General features: G+C 39.7%; 1 protein-coding gene across 2 annotated transcripts; it reads left to right on the plus strand.

Moving 5' to 3' along the window:
- The first annotated feature begins 4,069 nt into the window (after positions 1 to 4,069).
- On the plus strand, positions 4,070 to 20,863 carry LOC311034406 (centrosomal protein of 95 kDa-like). Of its 2 annotated transcripts, XR_014599597.1 has the most exons (22): positions 4,070 to 4,269; positions 5,302 to 5,430; positions 5,791 to 5,898; positions 6,411 to 6,521; positions 7,144 to 7,261; positions 9,514 to 9,632; positions 10,046 to 10,284; positions 10,936 to 11,005; positions 11,277 to 11,344; positions 11,960 to 12,153; positions 12,291 to 12,420; positions 12,737 to 12,866; positions 13,555 to 13,760; positions 13,966 to 14,058; positions 14,147 to 14,294; positions 14,889 to 15,061; positions 15,604 to 15,678; positions 16,910 to 17,062; positions 17,713 to 17,859; positions 18,304 to 18,375; positions 19,517 to 20,586; positions 20,617 to 20,863. XR_014599597.1 is itself a non-coding variant. In XM_084042287.1 (21 exons), the coding sequence occupies exons 1-21, from the start codon at positions 4,245 to 4,247 to the stop codon at positions 19,691 to 19,693; spliced, it is 2,685 nt and encodes an 894-aa protein (XP_083898413.1). In that variant the 5' UTR covers positions 4,070 to 4,244; the 3' UTR covers positions 19,694 to 20,863. The 2 variants fall into 2 exon arrangements, 1 of the variants encoding a protein (XP_083898413.1); XM_084042287.1 differs by having other exon boundaries at positions 19,517 to 20,863.
- Positions 20,864 to 22,630: the final 1,767 nt, after the last annotated feature.

Here is a 22,630-nt window from a genome sequence, read left to right on the forward strand (position 1 = left end):
AGAATTGTGAAAAGAAACATCTCACTCAGATAGTCAAAATGATAACAACTGCCATTTCAAAAGTCAGAGACTCACCAAACACTGTCACGGATGTAAAATCCTTCTTTCAGTCTCTTCTCAAAGAACTTGGGGAGAAGCTTCACTTCCCGAAAAATGCTCTCAATTCCATCATGATTCTGGGCATAGCATACAGAGATCAGTTTGCTTCCTGTATCACAGAAAATGTGACTGAAATGGAGCGATTACTCTCAGCTGAATTTGACAAGAGGGCAGACATCAGAAAGAGATTAAGACATCTACTATTCAAACCTCAGTTGTTAAAACAACTGTTTGGCTGCAGAGAAAAACGTCCCTTCTGCAATGCTCCGTGTGAAGCTGGAGAGAGAACCCATAGTGAACACTTTTCCTCTGCTCACCGCCCACAAGGCCTCAATGGCATCAGGACCTCAAAGATGTTGGTGACAGAAACATGCTCCTTCTCTGGGGTGAAAACATCAACTACCAGCCTAACAAGTATTGAGTCAAGGGACTCACATGCACTCTACAATAAATGGAAATTAACTACAGGTTCCAACACAGAGGCCACAGACTACTGGAAGTATGTGATGCTCAAATTCAATGACAAAATAGCCAAGGACTGTGGTGCGCTTCCAGCTAAAATCCCTGACAGCTGGAGAGGCTTAGCCTCCATTGATGCATTGACTAGCCTAAAGAAAACATTCAGCATGAAATGATAATACTTAAGACATTGAGACTAGGTAACCAGCCACCTGGTATGACCATGTTGGGGTGAAATGGAGAGGGGAGACACAATTAAATATTTAAGGCAGATGACCTTACCATTGAATGTAAAAATGACAAATTTACACTTTGTAGCCTAAATTGACAATTGAATAATTTTGAAGCTCCGCCCATAGAGCGCTCCAGTACTCTATTTTAAAACAGCTTCTTGACAAACCAGACTACAAGAAATACAAGCAATACATACACAACTATGAAAGGTTCTTAAATACCTGGCTTGTGGATCAACTTGATGAGAAGCTTTCCGAGAATCCATACCTGATGAATTTTGAAAAGAAACATCTCACTCAGATAGTCAAAATGATAACAACTGCCATTTCAAAAGTCATACACTCAACAAACACTGTCAAGGGTGTAAAATCATTCTTTCAGTCTCTTCTCAAAGAACTTGGGGAGAAGCTTCACTTCCCGAAGAATGCTCTCAATTCCATCATGATTCTGGGCATAGCATACAGAGATCAGTTTGCTTCCTGTATCACAGAAAATGTGACTGAAATGGAGCGATTACTCTCAGCTGAATTTGACAAGAGGGCAGACATCAGAAAGAGATTAAGACATCTACTATTCAAACCTCAGTTGTTAAAACAACTGTTTGGCTGCAGAGAAAAATGTCCTTTCTGCAATGCTCCGTGCGAAGCTGGAGAGAGAACCCATAGTGAACACTTTTCCTCTGCTCACCGCCCACAAGGCCTCAATGGCAACAGGACCTCAAAGATGTTGGTGACAGAAACATGCTCCTTCTCTGGGGTGAAAACATCAACTGCCAGGCCACAGACTACTGGAAGTATGTGATTCTCAAATTCAAATTCAATGACAAAATAGCCAAGGACTGTGGTGCGCTTCCAGCTAAAATCCCTGAAAGCTGGAGAAGCATATCCTACATTGATGCAGTGACTAGACTAAAGAACACATTCAGCATGAAATGCTAACTCTTAAGACATTGAGACCAGGTAACCAGCCACCAGGGTGGGGGTTCTCCTTCCATTCCGACATGTCGCCACTCCGACTAGTGGCTTCCGCGTGCGGTTAGGGTTAGGGTTAGGGTTAGGTATAGGGTTCGTCAACGTCGGAAAGGCAACATGTCGGAAAGGCGAAATGCACCCACCAGGGTGGCTTCCTGTACCATATTGGGATGAAATGGAGAGGGTGGCAGGGTGGCAGGGTGGGGGAGACAATTATTTTTTTAAGGCAGATAACCTTACCATTGAATGTAAAAAGGATCTATTGACACTTTGTTGTCTAAATGGACAATTGAATAATTTTGAAGCTCTGCCCCTTGAGCTGAAATATGTTTTCCCTGATGAAGGCCAGTGTTGGCCAATATGTTGGTGTTTAATGTTCTACACACTGATCTAGCCAGGCAATAAATGCTTTTTAAATCTTTGCTACCACAAGAGTGGCCTCTTAGAATTAGTGCCTCTACTTACATGATTTGATCTGAGACTACCTTACTACTCATAAGGTACCACCACCTTGAGCATTCCATTTGTTGTTTTTCAAATTGTATTGAGTCTTGGATATTGTGAACTTCTTGTTCTGCTGTATCTGTATATAATGTATGTATGTACCATTTATTTCTTAAATGTTTTACACATCTGCCACAATTCTGTAAGTAATGATCATAATAAAATATTTGAATATTCATCTAATTCTCCCCACCTCTCTTTTCACATATCATATTAGTGAAACAATATACAGAGGAGATTATATATGGCAAAAATGCATTTTCCCAGTGATGGATTGAATGCAAAATGTGTGATACAATGATATAGTCGTCTATTCTAATGGTTTTGATAACATCAGGGTTCATTAAGTATGGCAAGATTATTCAGTAAAACCACTAATAAAAGATTTTGTGCATTACAGGGACTCACTTTAAAACATTTCAATGTATACTCTGGCTTTTGTGTGCATGTTGCTTTATTAAATATTTCGATATTGGTAAGGGCAAACCTCGCTTCATCATCATAACTGAATATTCAATATCTAATTTTCAACCTATTTTAAAGAGGTTTGGCAGACGTACCGTAGTTATGTTATGATATAACTTAAGACATAAAAGATGTGGGATTACATACCAATGGATTCAGGTCCAGTAGGCACCTAAACCTTGTGGGCACCTCAACATTAATGTTTTTTCCTAAATGTAAAAGAAAATTACAAATAAATATATGCTTTGGGAAATGGCCTAAAATAATGAAAAGTATACATGATTTTAACATCCATTGCACGGTACATCATTATCAGACCTAAATGTTTTGTTTATCCCCAAAATTACTGGCTATCACAGGTTTTGTAGTAATTTCTAGTATTTCAATTATTTTAGAAATGTTTAGCCTTAAATGTAATAAAAACATATATGTATCCCCGCTGCTCATTTGTAAAATAAATGTAGATATCCAATCTAAAATGAAATATATAATAAATATTTTTTTAAATGGTGCCAGGCCCCAGTGTTCAACTTCTCAGGGGCCCAGATTAGTAAAGTCATCACTCTGGCTGGCAATGGCATATTTTTTCTTGCAGTGGATGTATGGCAAATTGCCCTGCCCATTATGGCGGACACGTTAATTCACCCCCAAACCGTACGTTTTATCAAAATTATTACATTTTGGATAAAATAGCCAATTTAACACCGAGGTGCCCACCTTATCCTGTTACCAGCTGAGCTGCCCACCCAACCGTGCTTCCGGAAACAAAGAAAGACGGGATCACAGTGTTGCCATGTTTGATTATTATAAGCGACTTTGGGCTAGTTTTTTCTTTAAAGCTGCTTGTAAATTCTTGGTAGTTGCGGGCAGGCCCTGCGTCACGGGGGGGGGGGGGGGGGGGCGTGAGGGGACGACGCCCCCTCAACCGGACCATCTCGCCCTCTAAAGTCCTCAGCGTGTTAAGAAAAGTGGTCAGAGATGAGAGATCAGAGATGTTGTGTGTACCAGCCAGGAGGGACGGATAGACAGACAGGCAGACATGAAAGGACTTCAGGTCTTCAGCTGCTGTCGGTAAAACATTTTTTTTTCGTACTGAAAAAATGTACTTTCCCTGTACTTTTTTGATTGTGGATTTGAAAATATTCCTAAATTTTCACTTTTTATCTTTCAAGATTTTTCTTTGAAAATAACATAGCTTGTAGTAGATCGTCTATTTTCAAACAGCGAGTGCTCATGTGGCTTCATCTAGACCTGGTTGCTTATTTCTCTCGCACAATCTGGCAACACTGCGGGATCGTCCAATGGGAGAACAGCTGCATTTAAATGAGTATCGACAACTCGGCTGACTGTCTGTGAGTTCCTTCCCTGTTTGTGAACAACATTAGTTAGTTCCTCCTTTAAGCAAAACTAACTTCAATTACGTATGCTCAGAAATGAACCATATTTTGTTCGAGGGCACTTTTTTTTAGTTAGTAAATACATTGATTTGGAGCCTCAACTGCCAGCAGTTTGATGGGAACCCAAGAGGGAGAAAGAGGTAAGACGAACCAGAGTACAGTAGCTAGCTAACATTAGCCGCTAACAACATTACCCATTGTATTGCTGCTGTTGGCTCATAGCTTTAGTTGAGCCAACAACCAGTGACACTTTTAGACATGGTTTCGTGTGGTTTACTTTCCGTTTATAGCCGTTATTTAAAAGTATTAAAAGGGCAGCAAGAGAGAACGAGTTTATGACATTTGTGGGCTAGAGTACCCAATCACCCAACAACCTTCTACTTACGAAATAAACAACAAACTACAGTAAAATATAATCTAAGTGCGTCTAGGTATCTAATGTTGTCTAATGGTTGCCAAAAATCATCCTGATGTAATCTCTCTCTCTCTCTCTCTGTCTCTCTCTCTCTCTCTCTCTCTCTGTTAGTACTTCTCTCTCAATTCAATTTCAAAATGCTTTATTGGCATGATAAAATGTGTTTTACAATCCCAAAGCATACATATAACATAAAACAAGTCATAACATTATGTATTCAGAGACAACAAGTGAATAACATACATCTTAACAATAATGAATAACAAGCAATACAGTAATAATGAAAACAAGTGAACCTCTCTCTCTCTCTCTCTCTCTCTCTCTCTCTCTCTCTCTCTCTCTCTCTCTCTCTCTCTCTCTCTCTCTCTCACTCTGTTACCTTACCTGTACTTACCCGCTCTCATCCCGCGGAATAACGTTGGCAAGTTTATGTCACCTAGGAGATTGTACTTTGTTAGTATCAGAGCTTTCAAGCAGAGAAGACTCGTCAATCTGTCAGTATATTGCTGTGCAATCAACATAAGGAAATGCACAGTAAAACCCTCACTGCTCATTTAACTCTGACAGTGTACAAATTACATTTATACACTCATTACACGTACAATCTCAGAGCAAGTAATTTTACTGTGTAGACAGAGTGATCTACTTGCCTTGTACAGGCCTATTGACATACTTAAGTTAGATTGTGTTGGCCTGTTTAAAATCAATATAAATAATAATATAGTATTTTGGGTAACCACATTTCTTTCTTGTACAGATTGGGTGGATGTGGCGAACGATTTACTCAGCAAGTGCCACATAAATCTGAGGCTGAGGAAGCTGACAGACTGTGATGCCAATGTTTTTGTTGCTTTGTATGAGAACATCTTGGGGGAGAAAGTTCCAGGTGAGTACTAATTCCAACCCATAAGGTTAGATTTCAGTAATTGAGCTTAAATGTAAGCTGGGTCATTTGTACAGTGTTTGAGATGCACTCTATATTTGTTAAGACCACATTCCCCCTGAGCATGTTTAGAATGTTAAGAATGTGCCCTAAGAACTTCAAACCTGTGATTACAAGACTTTATTTAGGGGGCTCTTGTCTTGCCTCTGTGAAGTGGGCATATGTTTTCACAGGGACTGTTTTTAATGTGCATGTTCTTCTACATGCAAATGTAGAAGGATCTTTGAGCATTTGTTTGAAAATACACAAGTCACCGCACACATTATCATGTTATTTTTGTTTAAGGCTTGTGCTTGTGTTTAGATTATATTGCTGCCCCGGGCAGTCAGGAGGATGATGTACATAACATTCAGTCTGTGATCGACTCCCTGGCTCTGGACTACCTTCAGATAAGCCTCTCACACATCACAGGTAACAAACTATGTCCCTTTGTACAGTTTTACTGTAACAACTAATTTGTTTAAGGAGCACTTCACAGATTTTCAATCTTGTCTTTGTATTATTGGGTCATCCTTACTTGAAACCTGCTAATAGAAACTACAGCCTTTCTCTTCCTGGAAAGTTAGCATGCTTTAATAGAAGCAATTATTCTTGCATCAATCATTTAAAAAAGGTTTAGACAGAAATGGTGCCATCTTTAATGAGCATAGTGAGGACCAGTTATATTAAGATAAGGCTGAAAATGGGTGACGTCATGGTCCTTTAACTGTGTGTGTGTGTGTGTGTGTGTGTGTGTGTGTGTGTGTGTGTGTGTGTGTGTGTGTGTGTGTGTGTGTGTGTGTCTGTCAGTAGTATGGCAAGTATGGCTAAGACTACAGCTTAATCATTAAGCTCTAGTCTTAGCCAACACAAACCCCTTTTGTACCGTAATGTTGGTGATTTAAAGGAAACCCCTAAAATAGTTTTCGCTTTTGTGGCTATAGGGGAAAATGTGGTCATAGGGGACAGAGAGTCCATCAAGAACCTCTTGGAAATCTTCGATGGCCTACTGGAATATCTCAACGAGGAGATAAGTGAGGACTCACAGAATGGAGGTAAGAGGTTGATTCCTCTTTTATTGTGATGCTTATTCTTTCAGTGTGATTGAAAACCTGCCTCTCAATGCCATACTGACTGAGACACAAGGCTGTGTGGATAAGATCATCTATCTGTGCACAAATCTGATCCGGACATAGGGCTGGGCTGGACATACTGTAGGATATGGACAAAATCAAATATGACATTTTTTACCAAATACATCTATCGATACTGTGACCATAATACCACATTGTGAAAATGATATCCTTTTGTTTGAGTTGAGTGTGCTTTTCTGTCCTTGCCATGTTTGTCCCCCTGTCCACTGCCAAACAGCAATTAGAATGTGATGATTGGATTTCCCTCTGAAAATGCTGTGCATTTAATTACATGATGACCTAGATTTGCACTTCTTCACTTTTGGGGAAAAAGACACTGTGGCTGTTGTTTTGTTTGAATACAGAGCATTTGTGCCATTGTGGAAAGTTCACTGTAATCTTGCCATATTGATATGAGCACTGATGTAATTGGTACAGTGAGACATGCCTCCACCCATGTATCAAATTTGAACAATTGTGTTTGTTTCTATGTTGTTTTGAATTTCTTTAAAATCTTCTGCATTTCTCAACTTTCTTTAATAAGAACCGAATGACAGTGTCATTGATGATGTCCTGCATGGTAGCATCAGGCCAGAGGCCCCCGAGGTCACAGAGCAGAAGGATGCCATGTTGGAGAGAGCATCCCAGTCTTCCAGTGGACAGTGAGTGTTTGATCAAGTTGATCATGCTTTTCTACTTTAACCACTTAAGCCCTATTCTAAATAAATAAATGAATAGCTGCTGTAGACCTTGTAGATCGGCTATTCTTGAAAATGTTCACCTATAAGATGCTCACTATACAGACGCACGGTTGAAAGTGGTCAATGCACGCAACTCAAAGTATGAGATGGGAGAAACAAATATATATGAATTGGATCCATTGTGTTGATTCTATAGATTTTAATGCAATCTTAGTGCAGTGTATTTAAACAGAAAAACACTTTATACATATTAAAGGTAGGGTAAATGTTTTTGTTTTTTTTGTTTTAAATAGCTCTGTATTTGGATACTACCCGCTGCTATAAAGTGTTTGTTATGCAACATGGGTCTCCCTGTCTCTACATCTCATTAGTATACAGAAAATTTTCAGGTCGGGATACCAATTTTGTCCAGTCAGGAGAGAGAACTCACACAAGATACAGATTAAACAAGTGAAATTGGAAGTGATGACACCAAGAAATTAACAGAAACATTTTGAACTGGAACACTATCAAATTGACACTGATAATCGGCAACCCACCTGAAAATGTATTTTCTGTTTATTAAAGAGACGGGGAGATCGCTGTTACTGAACACTCTATAGCAATAATTACGATCACAATATAGAGCTTTAACCTTTTACACATTTTTGTTTTGTATATTACATACTATTACCAAGTATTTCATTTATAAACATCCTCCTTTGTATTATAAATGATAGTGTTAACTTGAGATGCCTTGAGTGGGTCGACCTTTCTAATAAACCAAACTAAACTGCTATAACTCAGATAAAATTGTAAACAATTACAGCTGGGCAGAATTAAATTATGCATAATAGCAAAATAATAAATACATAATATCAAATGCAATCAAAATACTGTCAAAATAACATGTTTAATATTCTCCTCATTACTACTAATATTAATCGTGTAGTTATTGTATATCTTTTGAAAAATAGTCTGGACAACTAGCATATTTTAAACAATCATCAAGGACATCACCGCCCCACAATATATATTGTATATAAGAAGGCATAACAGTAATTTCTAGTTTCTTAAGTTTTTTGTGTAAATATTTAACATTAATGATCTTTAAGTTTGATTTATTTGTTGCCCGTCTCTATCTCTCTCCGAAAATAGCTGATCTGTAGATGTGCTATTTTCAGTGTGTTATACAGGCACGTAACAAAGTATATCAAGCCCTTAACAGTAGATATTCAATTTTAAGCTTTTTCCCCACACAATGCCCATGGGTTCAAACATTTTCTTAAATTTAATGGACTAATTATTTTCATATATTTTGGATACATTTTAAAACATTTTCCCATGGACCACCTCTAATTATGCTAAGGACCACTATTTGTCCACAGACCACTGGTTGAGAAACAGTGCCTTAGTACATGACTCTCCCACTGTGTGTTTATCAGTGTCAGTAGTTCTGTTGACACAACAGCTAGTTAGGTAGCTCTGCTCAGTGCTCACCAGGGCCATTAACTCATTCAGTGCCAAACTTATTTCTGGCTTTATCATCCCTGTGCCAAGGCCAAAAATACATTGTAAAAAAAAAGTGTTTTTTTGTATTTATTTTTATGACGTCGGTGACGTCATTGGCACTCTGGGCTTATGAAAAACGTGAAGTCGGCGACGTCAATGGCACTGAATGAGTTAATTCATTTCTAAACACAAAGGCGGATCTGTTAGCTGTCTAGTGTTTTTTTCCTTTGTTACATTGTTGCAATCTAAGTACAGTATGTGCTGTTTCTTTTAAATGTGATCCTATTTTGTATTCTTTACAATGATTAAAATGATAAGTGTTCAGAAGAGCTGCTGGTGCCCCAATGATGCAGAATAACATAATAAGAGTAACACCGAAGGAATCACAAATGATAAAAGAAAAGGTTTGATGTGCAATACCATTAAGAGTTTATTCGATCCAATGAATCATTGTCATGCTGATGATGTCAACATTGCTCAATGTTTACCATGAAACGCAATGAAATGATTGGAGAGTAATATGCTCCAAATGAATCAACCTTTAAGATGGATAAGATTTTCTGTTAGTGTTTCTGTTAGTGTTTTTTTATGAGATGTTATTGGTGAACCCATTAGCTGTAAGTCCAAATTAGAACGAGCAGTAAATTATTATATTTAAGTGCACATACATGTATATAAAGGTTATCAGACTGGATGAATCAATGATACTACTTCTCCCGCAGGTCCACTGTCCAGTCCAGTAAACATTCTCTGCACTCTTGGAATGCAGAAGAGACGGGATCGACCAATGAACTCATTGGGCTGGGAGATACTGCGCGCACGTTCACAGCCAAACAAGAAGGTTAGACCCTCACACATGAACACGTGATGCAACATTTTCACTTGTGTTCTTTTATCTTAAACCAATAAGCATCTTGTCTTTATGCACATTTAGATGTCACCAAAATAAAGTAGAATGGAAATTCTACTTTTATTTCTCCTTACAGCATCAAATATTTAAGGGAATTGGTCTGTTTTCAAGCAGTTTTGCATAAAATGCATTCCTTTTTAAATGCAGTAAAGCACTGTACATAAGTAATATCTCATATCAAATAATGCACATTTGTGTAGCAGGTTAGCCATCTCATTTATCAATAGGTTGTGTTTAACATATTTATATCATGATTTAGTTTGGCATCAGCAGACATCAACTCACAGCGTTGTACTTACTTAGCTATTGAGTGAAGTGCATTCGTTCTTTTGTTCCCCCTACAGCAGTGGTGGCGGTCCCTCCCTCATTGTTGGAACCTGTCACCACCTCTGACCCTCTGGACACCCAGGCATCTCTACTGAGGGAAACCCTGCACCCAGCTGCCATCCCTTTACAGCCCCCTTACCAGACCACAACGCCCCACAGGCCTGACGCAGCCCCATACTCCCCCAGCCCGTATCCCCTTGCCAACGGGCTCAGTCACGGACACAGAGAGGAGGAAGCCGCTCCTGCCAATACAGAGGTGAGCTTGTACTATGACGTTTACTAACTGTATGCCAACCATTTACACATTTGTTGGTTATTTTGCATGTTTTGCTTATTATGTGGGCATAATTTGCAAGCATCATTTGGCGGCATCTTGAGATTTTTAAAAATGACTACAAGCATACAATGCTGCAGCGTGGCCACGGACGGTTTACTACATCACTACTAACGTCTTACACATTCCAACTCAAATTGGAGCTATGTTATTTTAGCACATGCAAACCACACATATAAACACACAGTGTCATCTAGTTTGAGGGTGGTAAACGTTCATGTTTATCGGGTTATTGTCAATATTCCTGCTGTGCTAAATGTACATTTTTCATTGCTTTCATGCTTATTCTTCTCATTGATTATCCAGAGGTAATTTATGAACCTCTGAATGCCCCAGAGACTATTACTTTCATCCTTAATCACAATCATAAGTAGGCCTGGGCAGTATTGCGTGATTCTATTGATTTTAATGCAACACTAGTGCAGTGTATTTAAATAGAAATTAAAAAAACACTTTATAAATATTATAAAAACTGAGTATTCAGTTTTATCGTCCAATAAAAACATTTAATAGCCCAGACAGTACATCATAAGATTCATTTTACTTGAACTTGCCTCTCTCACTTTCTCTCAGAACTCAAGGCAAATGGCAAATACAGTTTATACAAATGGACAACAATCTCCTATCCTGTGCCACTCTCCTGGTGAGTGAAAACGGAAAGCAATCACTGCTCTGACTCAATTCTTAGGTCTGTTTAACCGAATCAAGATTTGTCTCAAACCCACAACCTCTGTGGTGGTGGGCAGGAACTTTACCACTGCGTCACCCGAGCGCTTCTAATATCAGATCTTGTTGAAATGATGTGGATTGTATGTGTGTCTGTGTGTATGTGGGTTTGTGTTTGCATGTTGTGTGTTCTTAAAAGATAAAGTATGCTTTACATTTTCAATGCTTATATCCTGCTTCATTCACAGTTCTGAGTGAGAAGTCTGCCTCCAGTCGACAGAGAACCAGGGTAGTGGAGGAGGGTGAACAACTAGAGGTACAGTAGGACAGAAAAACTCTTATCACAGCTCTTGCCACTTATCTTGGCAGATACTGGCTTGCTAACATTAGCAATCCATGTATTAAAGGCACACTTCACCGTTGGTCAACCGTATCTCCATAATGGTCCCCACTGATTGTCCTTATAGGGTGTTTACTTGCTGTGTCTCTTAGAGAGGCAGGCTGTGGATAGCTCAACAAAGTGCCTGCCAATGACATGAAATCTTCAGTGTCATTCTTGTTATTTTATCAGACTTTAAACTGCTCACTACTAGAGACTGACCAGAACACCTTTACACATGCTACGTTATACTCTACATGACGAGTAAACTGATTCTGATTACTAGAATCGGTGAAGTGTCCCTTTAACTGTATTCTGCTGCTGAATTGATTTTATATTACTGTGGAAGACCATTGAAATGCTTCAAAGGTTTATATCATATTTAAAAAATCACTGTGAGCTTTGGAAGCCGTTTTGATTGTAATAATGCTGTTACGATTCCTGTTCCTTTCATTTTGCACTTTTCCCCGTTTTTGTTTTTCCACCATCCCCTCCTGTGGCATCTCTCGTACTCTGAGGCCCTTTACTAATTTCAACTATTTATGGCTGCAGCCAACTAACGGTGGTCCCAGGAGGGTCCTGTTCCGCACCAAGCCAGACGTGCTCTTCCTCACCCTGCCGGACGATGTGGGGACCACAGCACAAAGCCCGGCCGCGTATGAGGACGAGGAAGATGAGGAGGATGTAAGCCCCACCCTACACCAACAGGACAGTCGGCCACCTTATGAGGAAAGGAACGGTCTCAGGTGAGATTGTCAGTCAGCATGACAGATATTGGGGAGAGGGGGTTAACATTGAATAAAGAATGTTCTTGCTGTGTCTTACCTCATACACATGGTTGATTTTCTATGTTTTATGCGTCTTCGTGTCCCCCCACGAGTAGCAGTAGCCGGGTTGGGGAGGACGATTACAGGGAGCCTCTGTCCTATCACGGACAGAAGAACAGGCAGGCGGAACAGGAGCTACAGGACATGTCTCAGAAGCTGTCCAGACGGCTGGAGGACCTTGACCAGGTGGGCACACATCTGTCTCTCTGTGTGGCGAGTGTACATGGCGATTCACCTTAAAATTGGAGCCCCTTAGAATGTTATGGGGATTTTCATCATACATTTTTTTGGGCCCCGTTTTGACGGGCATTTCAAAGCACAGCCTTTTTTTTTTTTGCAAGTAAACTTAGATTTTATGCTGTATGTCATATCGTTTGAATGTATTTGAAAGATATTACTTACTTGTATAACTAAGTGGGCATAGTATTTATTTTTTACAAGCCTGCATGGCTTTAACTTTATGTGAATGTATGTGTGTGTGCTTGTTTCGGTATTCATGTAGATGCTAAAGCGAGCGCTGGGTGAGAGTGGCGAGTCCAGTGATGTCAGAGAGGATGTCAGAGAGGAGGACAAGCAGTCCCACCACAGTGACAGCGTCATGGAGTGTCGCAGGACCCCCGGACCACACACAGGTTCCTATACTGCACAGTGCACACGCACGCTTTCTCATGCTGTGTCAAGAAAGACCAGATAAAGTTGCTGCTTTCTCAAATGTCATCATCATCACTCTGTCTGGGATTTTACATAGAGTTTGCAAGTCAATTGAACAGTATGCAAATGTTATCTGTGACCTGCGGCTGAGGAACACATTAGACTAGAGCGATGACACATCTAGCAGTGTATTGATTCTACTGGTGGGTTACTCCTAGCCTGGCGTAGCTAGACTATATCACGGCGTGGATATGAGTCTGGTGCTCCCATGAGGACGTTTTGTTTCCCAAGGGGCGGGATCAAAACAATGTCCCTCGACGCAATTGGTCAGACCTACAACCAACTACCAATTACAGTCGCCCATATTCGAATACTGGGCCCTGATTGGTGCCCCACGTCTTCTGGAACAGGACATGGATTCTCTATGGAGCGGTGCCAGACCCAAATCCCAGAGTGCAATTTTTTTTTGCACTCGCAGATTCGTCTGGTCCCAGGCTAGGTTACTCCTACTTTTGGCAAACAACACTAGGATGTTACTGAAATTATGTTTTTATTATACAATGCAAAAACAGGGGAAGAGTTGGTTGTGTTTCTATCAAAAGCAAGTCATAAGTGTCAGCAAATACTCTGAATGAAGTTCCTTACACTTTGCCCCGAACCCTCTGCCAGATGCATCTCAGCCTCAAGCCGCTCACCGGACACGTTCCCTGTCGCCATCTCCACCGCGGGCATGTCATTCTGTGCAAGGACAGCCAGAGAGCACCTCAAGGGAGGCGCTGAGCCTGGATGACAGGAGACAAGCCAACCTCACTGCTCCTATTCGCACACGGCGACAAGAGCTACGACACAAACACAGTCACAGGCGACACAGTGAGGTATGGGTCGTAGATATATGACAGAGAATTAATTGAAAAGAAGGTCACAATGCAACTGACAGAGTACCAACTCCCTTGATTCAAATGATGCATACCTTCTATGTTTGCTGCAAGATTAATGTTCCAATGCAGCACAAATGACCTAGCAGCACGAAAAACAACAATAATGAAATGAATCTCTCTCTCTGTCTTTGTCTCTGTGCAGCTGGTGAGTAAGGCCTATGAGGAGGAGCTGAAAAAGTTTGAGAATAGAGAACGGGCAAACTTGGCGAAGGAGCGACTCAAAGCCCAGGAAGCTGTAAGTAACAGCATGATTATGGATGAGAGCTTATGGTTACTTTGGTTAGGTTCTATGATGCTGACATAAAAACTGTCTGTATGCTAAGGAGCGGGAGTACAGAGAGGCTATACTGGAGGACATCCCCCAGACCCCCAAACTGTCCCCAGCTAAAAGACGAAGTCATCAGTCGCCCCGCAACAGGCAGACCACACAGGGACGCAGGCGAGGCGACTATCCCAGGAAGACTCAGCCAAGTAAAACAAGATTTTCTGTTTCCCAATCTCTTGATAACTGAAAAACCCTTTTAACCCATTAAGACCTAGAACTGTGTCATTTTTAGATTTGAGCTAAAAAGCATTATTTTACACTTTGGGCTATTAAAAAATAGCAGATATACAAGCTCATAGCGCGGCACCGAGTGCCGCGCTACGAGCTTGTAGATCTGCTATTTTTGAAAATTTGTGAAAATGTGTGCAAATCTTTGAATATATATATTTTTAAAGCGGACATTTTTAACTCAAATCTAAATATTTTGATGGGGGTCCGCGGCCAAATACATATAATTTTGGGGGTCCTTGACATGAAAAAGATTGAGCACCATTGATATAGAAACATACGTTTTTGAGAATACTGTTGAGATTTAAGAGACACGTAGAATCGGCTTCAGGTCTCAATGGGTTAAAAGAACAACCTTCTGAAGTGCAAACCTAAACAACTCAGTGAAGTGAAGCTACACTCATAAAGTAAAGCATCAACAATCATATATATATATATTTTTTTTTTTTTCTTTCTTCCGTTCTCTGGCTGACAATCTCATTAACATTCATCCCCGTTCTTCCCCCTTGCAGTGAAGGTGAAGGACAACGACCTCCTCCCAACCCTCCTGGAGGAAATCCCCCATCTCCACATCTCGCCCCACACCATGGGCCGCATGTGGGAACAGCAGTTGGAGCAGGTAGACAGACTCCACGCCGTCTCCTCCTCCTCTCACAGCCGCCACCGCAGCAAGCTCTCCAGTCAGGTGGGAAAAAAATCTGACTCAAATGCATTCTGTTTAACCACTTAAGCTCTATCTCATACTTCATCATACAGCTGACCTCTCAAGCTTAGGAATGACATGCCCAAAATAAGGATACCAGGTTAATACCTCATATACTGTGCACATACCCGGAGGTTGTCCTGGTGGCTTGCGTGTTGCCATAGACATTCACAATCCTGAGGGATTTGGCCAGAAAGAGGAAAGAACCATAATAATATAAATATATAATATAAATATGATCATATAAAATGAAGATGTGGATAACACGTGCACACAATAAATTGTGAAATGTAATCCACATCTACAGACAGGAAGAATAAATAAATGTGGTGTAGGAAGTGCCTCACTTTCGTCAGTGTTATTAGTGCATTAATGTGACATTTTGTCATCAGTAAGTCAGATGTGACCTTTTGATTAATGTGGCCGGTTGGATATCTTGTGTGTCTGCATATACGTCAGTGTGTGAATTGAAATGTATTTGATAAAGGTGACCCTTAATTGATTCAATAAATCTTTCTTTCCAGGTGGAGGAAGCTCAGAAAAAACATGACCTACTGGTGGAAATCGTCCACAAGGAGCAGGAACACAACAAGCGCCTGGTGAGCCTCAGCACTCCTGTGTTCAACACCTCTTTGTAGAAATTGCCAAGTTAACAACAGCTGTCATTGCCCAAGCTGTCAGGGCACACACACATGCACGATGGATTCCCCAACTTGTTCATGTGTTTTTCTAACATCAGTGTAAGCCCTCACTCAAAATGTCTGTCATGTTCTTTTTTGAGGGCATGCTCTTCAACTAACACCGCCGACTTCAGTTAATCCCTGTCAACAGATATACTTAACCCATTGAGACCTGAAGCCGATTCTACATGTCTCCTAAATCTCAGTATTCTCACAGTATTCTCAAAAACGTATGTTTCTATATCAGTGGTGCTCAAACTTTTTCATGTCAAGGACCCCCTCAATTATATGTATTTGGCCGCGGACCCCCATCAAAATATGTTGTTCCAGGGACCCCCAGAAGCAAAGATTTGAGTTAAAAATGTTCGCTTTAAAAAAAAGATTTGCACACATTTTCACGATTTTTCAAAAATAGCAGATCTACAAGCTCGTAGCGCGGCACTCGGTGCCACGCTATGAGCTTGTATATCTGCTATTTTTTTTTTTTTTTGTTATCAATTGTTTTTATTATATCGAAATACAATCATGTTTTTAAATGAATACATTTTTCAACAACAAAAACAAGATACAAACAACTTAAACAGAAACAATAATAATAAAAATAAACCCACCCACCCCTCCCCGGACCAACAATGTCTCAAAATGTAAGGATCAAACACCATGTCTATACCTGTGCAAGGTTATAACACTGTTATACAACACTTAAACCAAGTCTTTAATCTTATCTGCAACGTTAGACCACATATCAATGTTCTTCTCACTTGCTCCATGCAACCTTGCCGTTGACAGTTCTAAATAAACAATATCTAAAAAAGTTAAAGCCATTGGCGAAAAGTTAGAGTATGAGGAGGTTTCCACCTTGTAGCTACCATTTTCTTTGCAGCTGTTAAGCCAGCAAAGAAGATGCGCTTATGTGTGCAGTTCAGTTGTAGCCGGGACACATCATTTAATATAAATACCGATGGAGAAGGTGTAATATTAGCTCCCAAAAGTAATGACAATTTATATATCTGCTATTTTTGAATAGCCCAAAGTGTAAAATAATGCTTTTTATCCCAAATCTAAAAATGACACAGTTCCAGGTCTTAATGGGTTAATGTGGAACAAACAACCAGCTGGTCAGTGTCGAGCTAACATTTCTATCTTCCAGGGGGATTTTAAAGACCGTATCCAGCAGCAGAAATCAGCCCAGAACAGACTTAAGGAACAGAGGCAGCAGATTGCCCGAGCCAAGAAGTACCACAGTGACTACCATGTGCAGTTCCGAGCCCGCCTCATGCGGGCACGCTCCAAGGAGGAGAGGGTGGGTAGCGGGTGCCTTATTATCCTTTGCTTGTTTTTCATCACACCTATTTCACATTCATTTGTATTTTCTAGTAGTGTAATTTAGCATTGTTTATTGTTATACTGTAAGCTTACAGAGACTTGGTTTGAGGTTGTATTTGCTATATCACTAACCTTGGTTGGCATATTAGTTTTGTCAATGTCACCCTCTAGTTCTTACCATTGTATTGTATCTTACCTGTTCTCCTGTATTAAAATAGTTAGTTGTTACTTGTTGTGCACACAAAAATAGCCAATGTGCTATTTTCCACCTGTGACACCAGCGTGCAACTAATGGACTGATTCCTTAGTCATTCTAAGATGCACTGATCAGTTAACGCTAGCACCAAATAGCCATTTCTGTATGTACCTTGGTGTACAGAAATGGCAGGACCATATTCAATATGAAATCATTATTATAATTTTATATTATGAATAAATGATATGCAAGTCTGTGGTATTAGTCATCTTGGGCGTGTCGGGTGATATTTCTGTGTGTTTTTGTGTCTACAAGAAATAAAAAGGCACACACTCCACACAATGTGTCCATAAAAGCCATAAAATAATAAGAAAAATACAAAACCTTGGGAGAGTACAGTGACTAAGCCTACTTTGAACATTTGTGTGTAGATGTTTCGTCAGGTGTTTGAGGAGGGCCTGGAGTTGCAGAAGGCTCGCCTGCGGGAGCAGAGGGCCTACGCCAGGGAGCAGCGTCTGGAGCACCAGCACCGACATCAGGACCAGATCAAGTCCATGGAGAACTACTACAAGGACCAGGTTAGAGAGGAACTTACATGAACAGAAACGCATGGACACAGTGCCACTTCAGACGGCCCATGTTTTCACATTGATCCACACAGCTTTGATCCCATTGAGTTATAGTTTGAGTACGAACCTGAGGTAATAGAATCTGAATCAACCCGGACCCAATTGACCATAATAAAACGTGAACCCAGAAACTTACAGGTCTCAGAAATTGTCAGGTATTTTCTGTTCAGGTAGACCGGTGAAGACCTAAGTTCAGACACAAGCAGATGAATTGTATTGTATTGTAGTAGTATAGAAATGCAGTAATTTACACACAATTATAGTTGCTAGTCTATAGAAACCTGACAGCTACTTTGACCATATTCACATGGTTGCCATTTGCTCTTACATCATATCCTCCTGCATAGAATAACGTAGGAATATTCAAGTTGTGATAAGGTAATTCTTTTGCAGTTCTCGTTATTGGCTGAAATGCTTGCTGAAGAAAGGCACGAGATCCAGGTTCGGAAAAAGGCTCAAGAAAAGGTAAATGTCCAGGGTGTGATTGCACCATCTGTATGGAAGTCAAAACGTAAGCCTACTTATAGCATAGGTGGCGACTAAGTTACACACTACTAAATATTACTGTGTTGCACCACATAACATAATTAAAACACAGCTGCATGTGCGACCTAAATATTTACACAAACCCTTGATCTGGAATAGCAGTTAATATAGAGTGGTAGACCGTTATAAGCTCTATTAGTAATATGTTAATATTATGTGTCTACACAATACTTTATGAAGAGTCTACATCTTACTTACGTATATGTACAGTGTCATTTAGTAGCTACCTGTAGGTAGCTACAATTAAAATGTAGGCATTTAGCAGACGCACTTATCCAAAAAGTGCTTCAAAGAATCTAGGATACTAGGTAAACATACCCTTTGTACTAACATGCTATCTAAATGAGATTCTTAACATTTGTGGTCAAGCAAAACGTATCTAAATAACAAAACATGAACAAGTAACCAACATAATCTGCATAGTATAACTAGCATCTATCAAAAAAAAGTGACAGCAGGGATACAAGGAGAGAGGAGTGCTAGGGGGTGAGCTATAGTCTGAAGAGATGAATCTCAGATTTTGTTCTGACTGCACTGGGGAGTTTATTACACAGATTGGGAGCCAATTGTCTCTGATATGTGGAGCGTTGGTCAGCGTGATTTAGGGAAGGTTCAAACACAGTTCCTGTGTTAGCAGATCTAAGTGAGTGGGAAGGGCTGTAGGGGTTGGATTATGTCCTGAAGTTACCAAGCCCCTACTATGAACTACATTAGAACTTAATAACAGCTGCTTATACTATAATGGAAAATATGAATATCCAGTCAGGGTGAAATGTTGACCATTTATTTCCTAATAAAGGGTCAACATTTCACCCTGACTGGATTCAGCAGAGCAACATCATACAGATCATAAGGACCAGGACTCCTGGCCTGTTCCAGCACCCCTCGGGGCACAAATACACAACAATACATACATTTGACAGTCTATAAATATTGCTACCACAATACTCACGCTGTACATTTTATGTCAGGTTTGTAAAACTGTCTTCCTCTTTGTTTTGTCCCTCAAGAATGCTGGAGAGAACACTTGTTTACTCCTCCCTTCTGTCTGTCTTCGCAGGCTCTGTTGAAGATGAAGCGAGAGCTGCGTTCCAGGATGGAGCGTGAGATCGGTGATCTGCAGAAGACCGTCATTCAGAACGACGAGGACGACTGCTTCAGAGACCTGGAGGTCCAGAGGCTCCGTGGCCGTGTTCAAATGGCCTCCTTTCAGTACAACAACGGCTGTCTGCACTGACCCAGTAGTTGTGGAACAAGAGTGCATTCTGCTCCATGTGAAATACTTGCTTAAATCTTTAGTTTACGTTTTTACACTAAAGAGAGGATGCAGTAAGAGACAGCATCATCACTAGCAATCCAACAAAGAAGGTACGACATGTCCTGGTGAAAATGATGAATTTTCTGGCCTCTTCCTTTTTTGTTTTTATCCAGAAGAGAAAATGGACATTTAAAAACCATATGAGATCCAGATTGTCATTGAATTTAATCATGTTTATTCAACTATTTAAAACGAAAACGTGTTAAAAGACGAGGTGTATGTATCTTGGTAAACCCAGCCAGTTGCCTTTCCCCCCCCCCCTTTTACTTTTCAAAGAATTGTGGTGCCTACGGTATAGAGCAAGTGTTTCGTGGTAAACTTAATGCACACCCAATATGTTGCTATTAGCACACTCTTCCTCTCACCTGAGCTGCTAAATGTGAACACCTTGGACCAAGTCCTTCTCTTCCACTGTTTTTAATACTTGATTATTTAAGAATGACCTAAAACGACTCCCTCACTGTGCGTTTGTGTGTGTGGTGCCGTTATTAGATTGTGTCTAGTAGCAAAGACAGCTAGTTCAATAGCCTCTTCCCAACTGGGACCATCGTGGGTAAATGGATGCAACGCTAATAACGAGAATGAATGTCACACATCACACTGTCAGGATTTACATTCCTTATGACTTCCTTTGTTTTATTCCTACCTACCTTATGCTGGATGTCTTCCGTACCATTTTAACTGTGCCAGGGACCTATTTATTTAATTTTAGCATTATGTTTTTTTTTACTAACTTGGTTGTGCTTTCTGATCACCAGGGGGTGATCATAATCAGATTTCTGTAATGTTTCTTGATTATATTTAATTAATAAGTATAATCAAGTTGTCTTGAGTTGTATCAGCTGTCCAAATAGTAAGAGATATAAAAGCTTTATTAAAACAGATGTACAATGGACTAAGGGCACTAAGCTAATTTGGGGTGAAAATATTAATCAAGTTATTAAGTCCAGAAAACACTGTTTTAAATAATGCTTTTAGAAATTAACATTGTTTTCAGAAAATACCAATTATATGATCACACTATGGAATGCAATGCAAATACAATACCAATATTGTGGATTCTGTCTAATCAACACATAAATGCCCGATCATCCCTACTACTGTATTTAGTGTGTGACTCTTTTCACTCTTTAACATTGTATTATATCAAACAGAATATGGGGTACAGGTTTTATACATTTTACCAATACAAAACGAGAAAGGACAATGTTGGTGCTGTAAGTGATATTTTTTTGGGTTAAACAAAACATTTGTTGTTGAAAGGTTAAAAGCTCTGTATTCTAACAGTAATCATTGCTATAGAATAGTGTTAGTTCTGTAACGAGTATACCTGTTTCTCCAGCGATTCAGTGAACATAAAATACATTTTCAGGTGGGTTGCCAATTTCACCCAATCAGAGTACTCATTTATCAGCTTCAATTTTATAATGTTCCACTTCCAATTTTGCCTGCTCATTTTATGTTTAATCACTTCTGATTTCAGTTTATTGTGTGTGAGTCCTCTCTCCTGATTGTATAAAATTGGTATCCCGATGAACGGTAGAGTTCTAGTATTGGTTCACAGGATATTGAACATCACCATGGTACATCAGTAAGAATGTAGTGTGGACAACTGGTGGTTCCATCTAGCCCTTTATTCAACAGTGTGCACATTTGAGCAAGAGATGATGAGGCTTGACGGTTATGTTTTCTTTCTATGACACGCACATAATTACAATACAGATAAACAATTATGATATCACAATTAACTATTAGGTACCTAATAGACAAACATTAGTACTCAAGGGGGGATGGATAGCTACCACTCAATGCATTGAGTACTAAGCAATATACTAAGCAAACATATGACAAACACTAAGTAACATTCAATGAACATTCTCTATAGATTCATTACTGCATTTCCCTGAATGCTATTAGAATAAGTAAACTATGTGCACTGCACATACACCTGACCTGAGAGAATATTTACAAAAGAGCAGGAGAGACGGGGAGACCCCAGTTACTGAACAAACACTAGGAATTATTACAGAATATAATATATCAGAATATAAAGCTTTTTAACTTACACCATCACTTGTTATTAAGTATTTTTTCCCATAGCATGGCCACACTTTTAGAAATTAATGGAGCTATATTGTTCAAAATGACATTTTAGGTAAATAGGTAACATCTCATGGCAGAGTATTAAAATGCCTGCAGTTCCTTCTGCTGATCTCCCTATTACTAGTGTCCAAACTGAACTATGCCTGTATTGTTCCAAGTTTGACCTGATACCATTTCCCCATCTTCTCTTGTGATGATGTACGTGCCTTGTTGCACAAACGGTATTTATTTATTTAAAAAAAAAAAAAAATACATACATGATGTGATGTAAATACACTGGATTTAGCAAAGATGCTAATATTCATCTGTAATTTCCAAACCACTTCAGAAGACAACTGCCTTGTTCTTTTAAGTGCTAGACACTGGTTTATCCTGCATTTACAGTATATGAGAAATCTGCTCCAGTGTCCGCTGCAGTGGTGAAAACTGATGGGTTTTCTCAATCAATGGTTTTCTCCTCTTTACAGACTTGTATAACCAGTGGTGTAAAGTAAATTTACTCAAGTACTGTAATTAAGTACAATTTTGAGATTTTTATTGAGTACTTTTAGACCTACTCCACTACAACTCAGAGGCAATTATTATACTTTTAATCCGGTTCAATTATTTGAAAACTTTAGTTACTAGTTACTTCGTAGATTTTGATTATTATTACAAAACATACATTACCCACTTCAGCCCTGTATACATTTGAAAATGGCTGATCTACAAGCTCACCGCGACGCATTGCGAGCTTGTAGGTCTGCTATTTTC

The sequence above is a fragment of the Gymnoscopelus microlampas genome, assembly GCF_963454915.1.
Source record: "Gymnoscopelus microlampas genome assembly, chromosome: 2".
NCBI classification, from domain to species: domain Eukaryota; kingdom Metazoa; phylum Chordata; class Actinopteri; order Myctophiformes; family Myctophidae; genus Gymnoscopelus; species Gymnoscopelus microlampas.

Coding starts and splice junctions, on each gene's coding strand:
- LOC311034406 (XM_084042287.1), top strand. CDS start 4,245: ATGGGAACCCAAGAGGGAGAAAGAG. Junction 12,867..13,554: donor GACCCCCGGACCACACACAG/GTTCCTATACTG, acceptor ACCCTCTGCCAG/ATGCATCTCAGCCTCAAGCC. Junction 13,761..13,965: donor GTCACAGGCGACACAGTGAG/GTATGGGTCGTA, acceptor GTCTCTGTGCAG/CTGGTGAGTAAGGCCTATGA.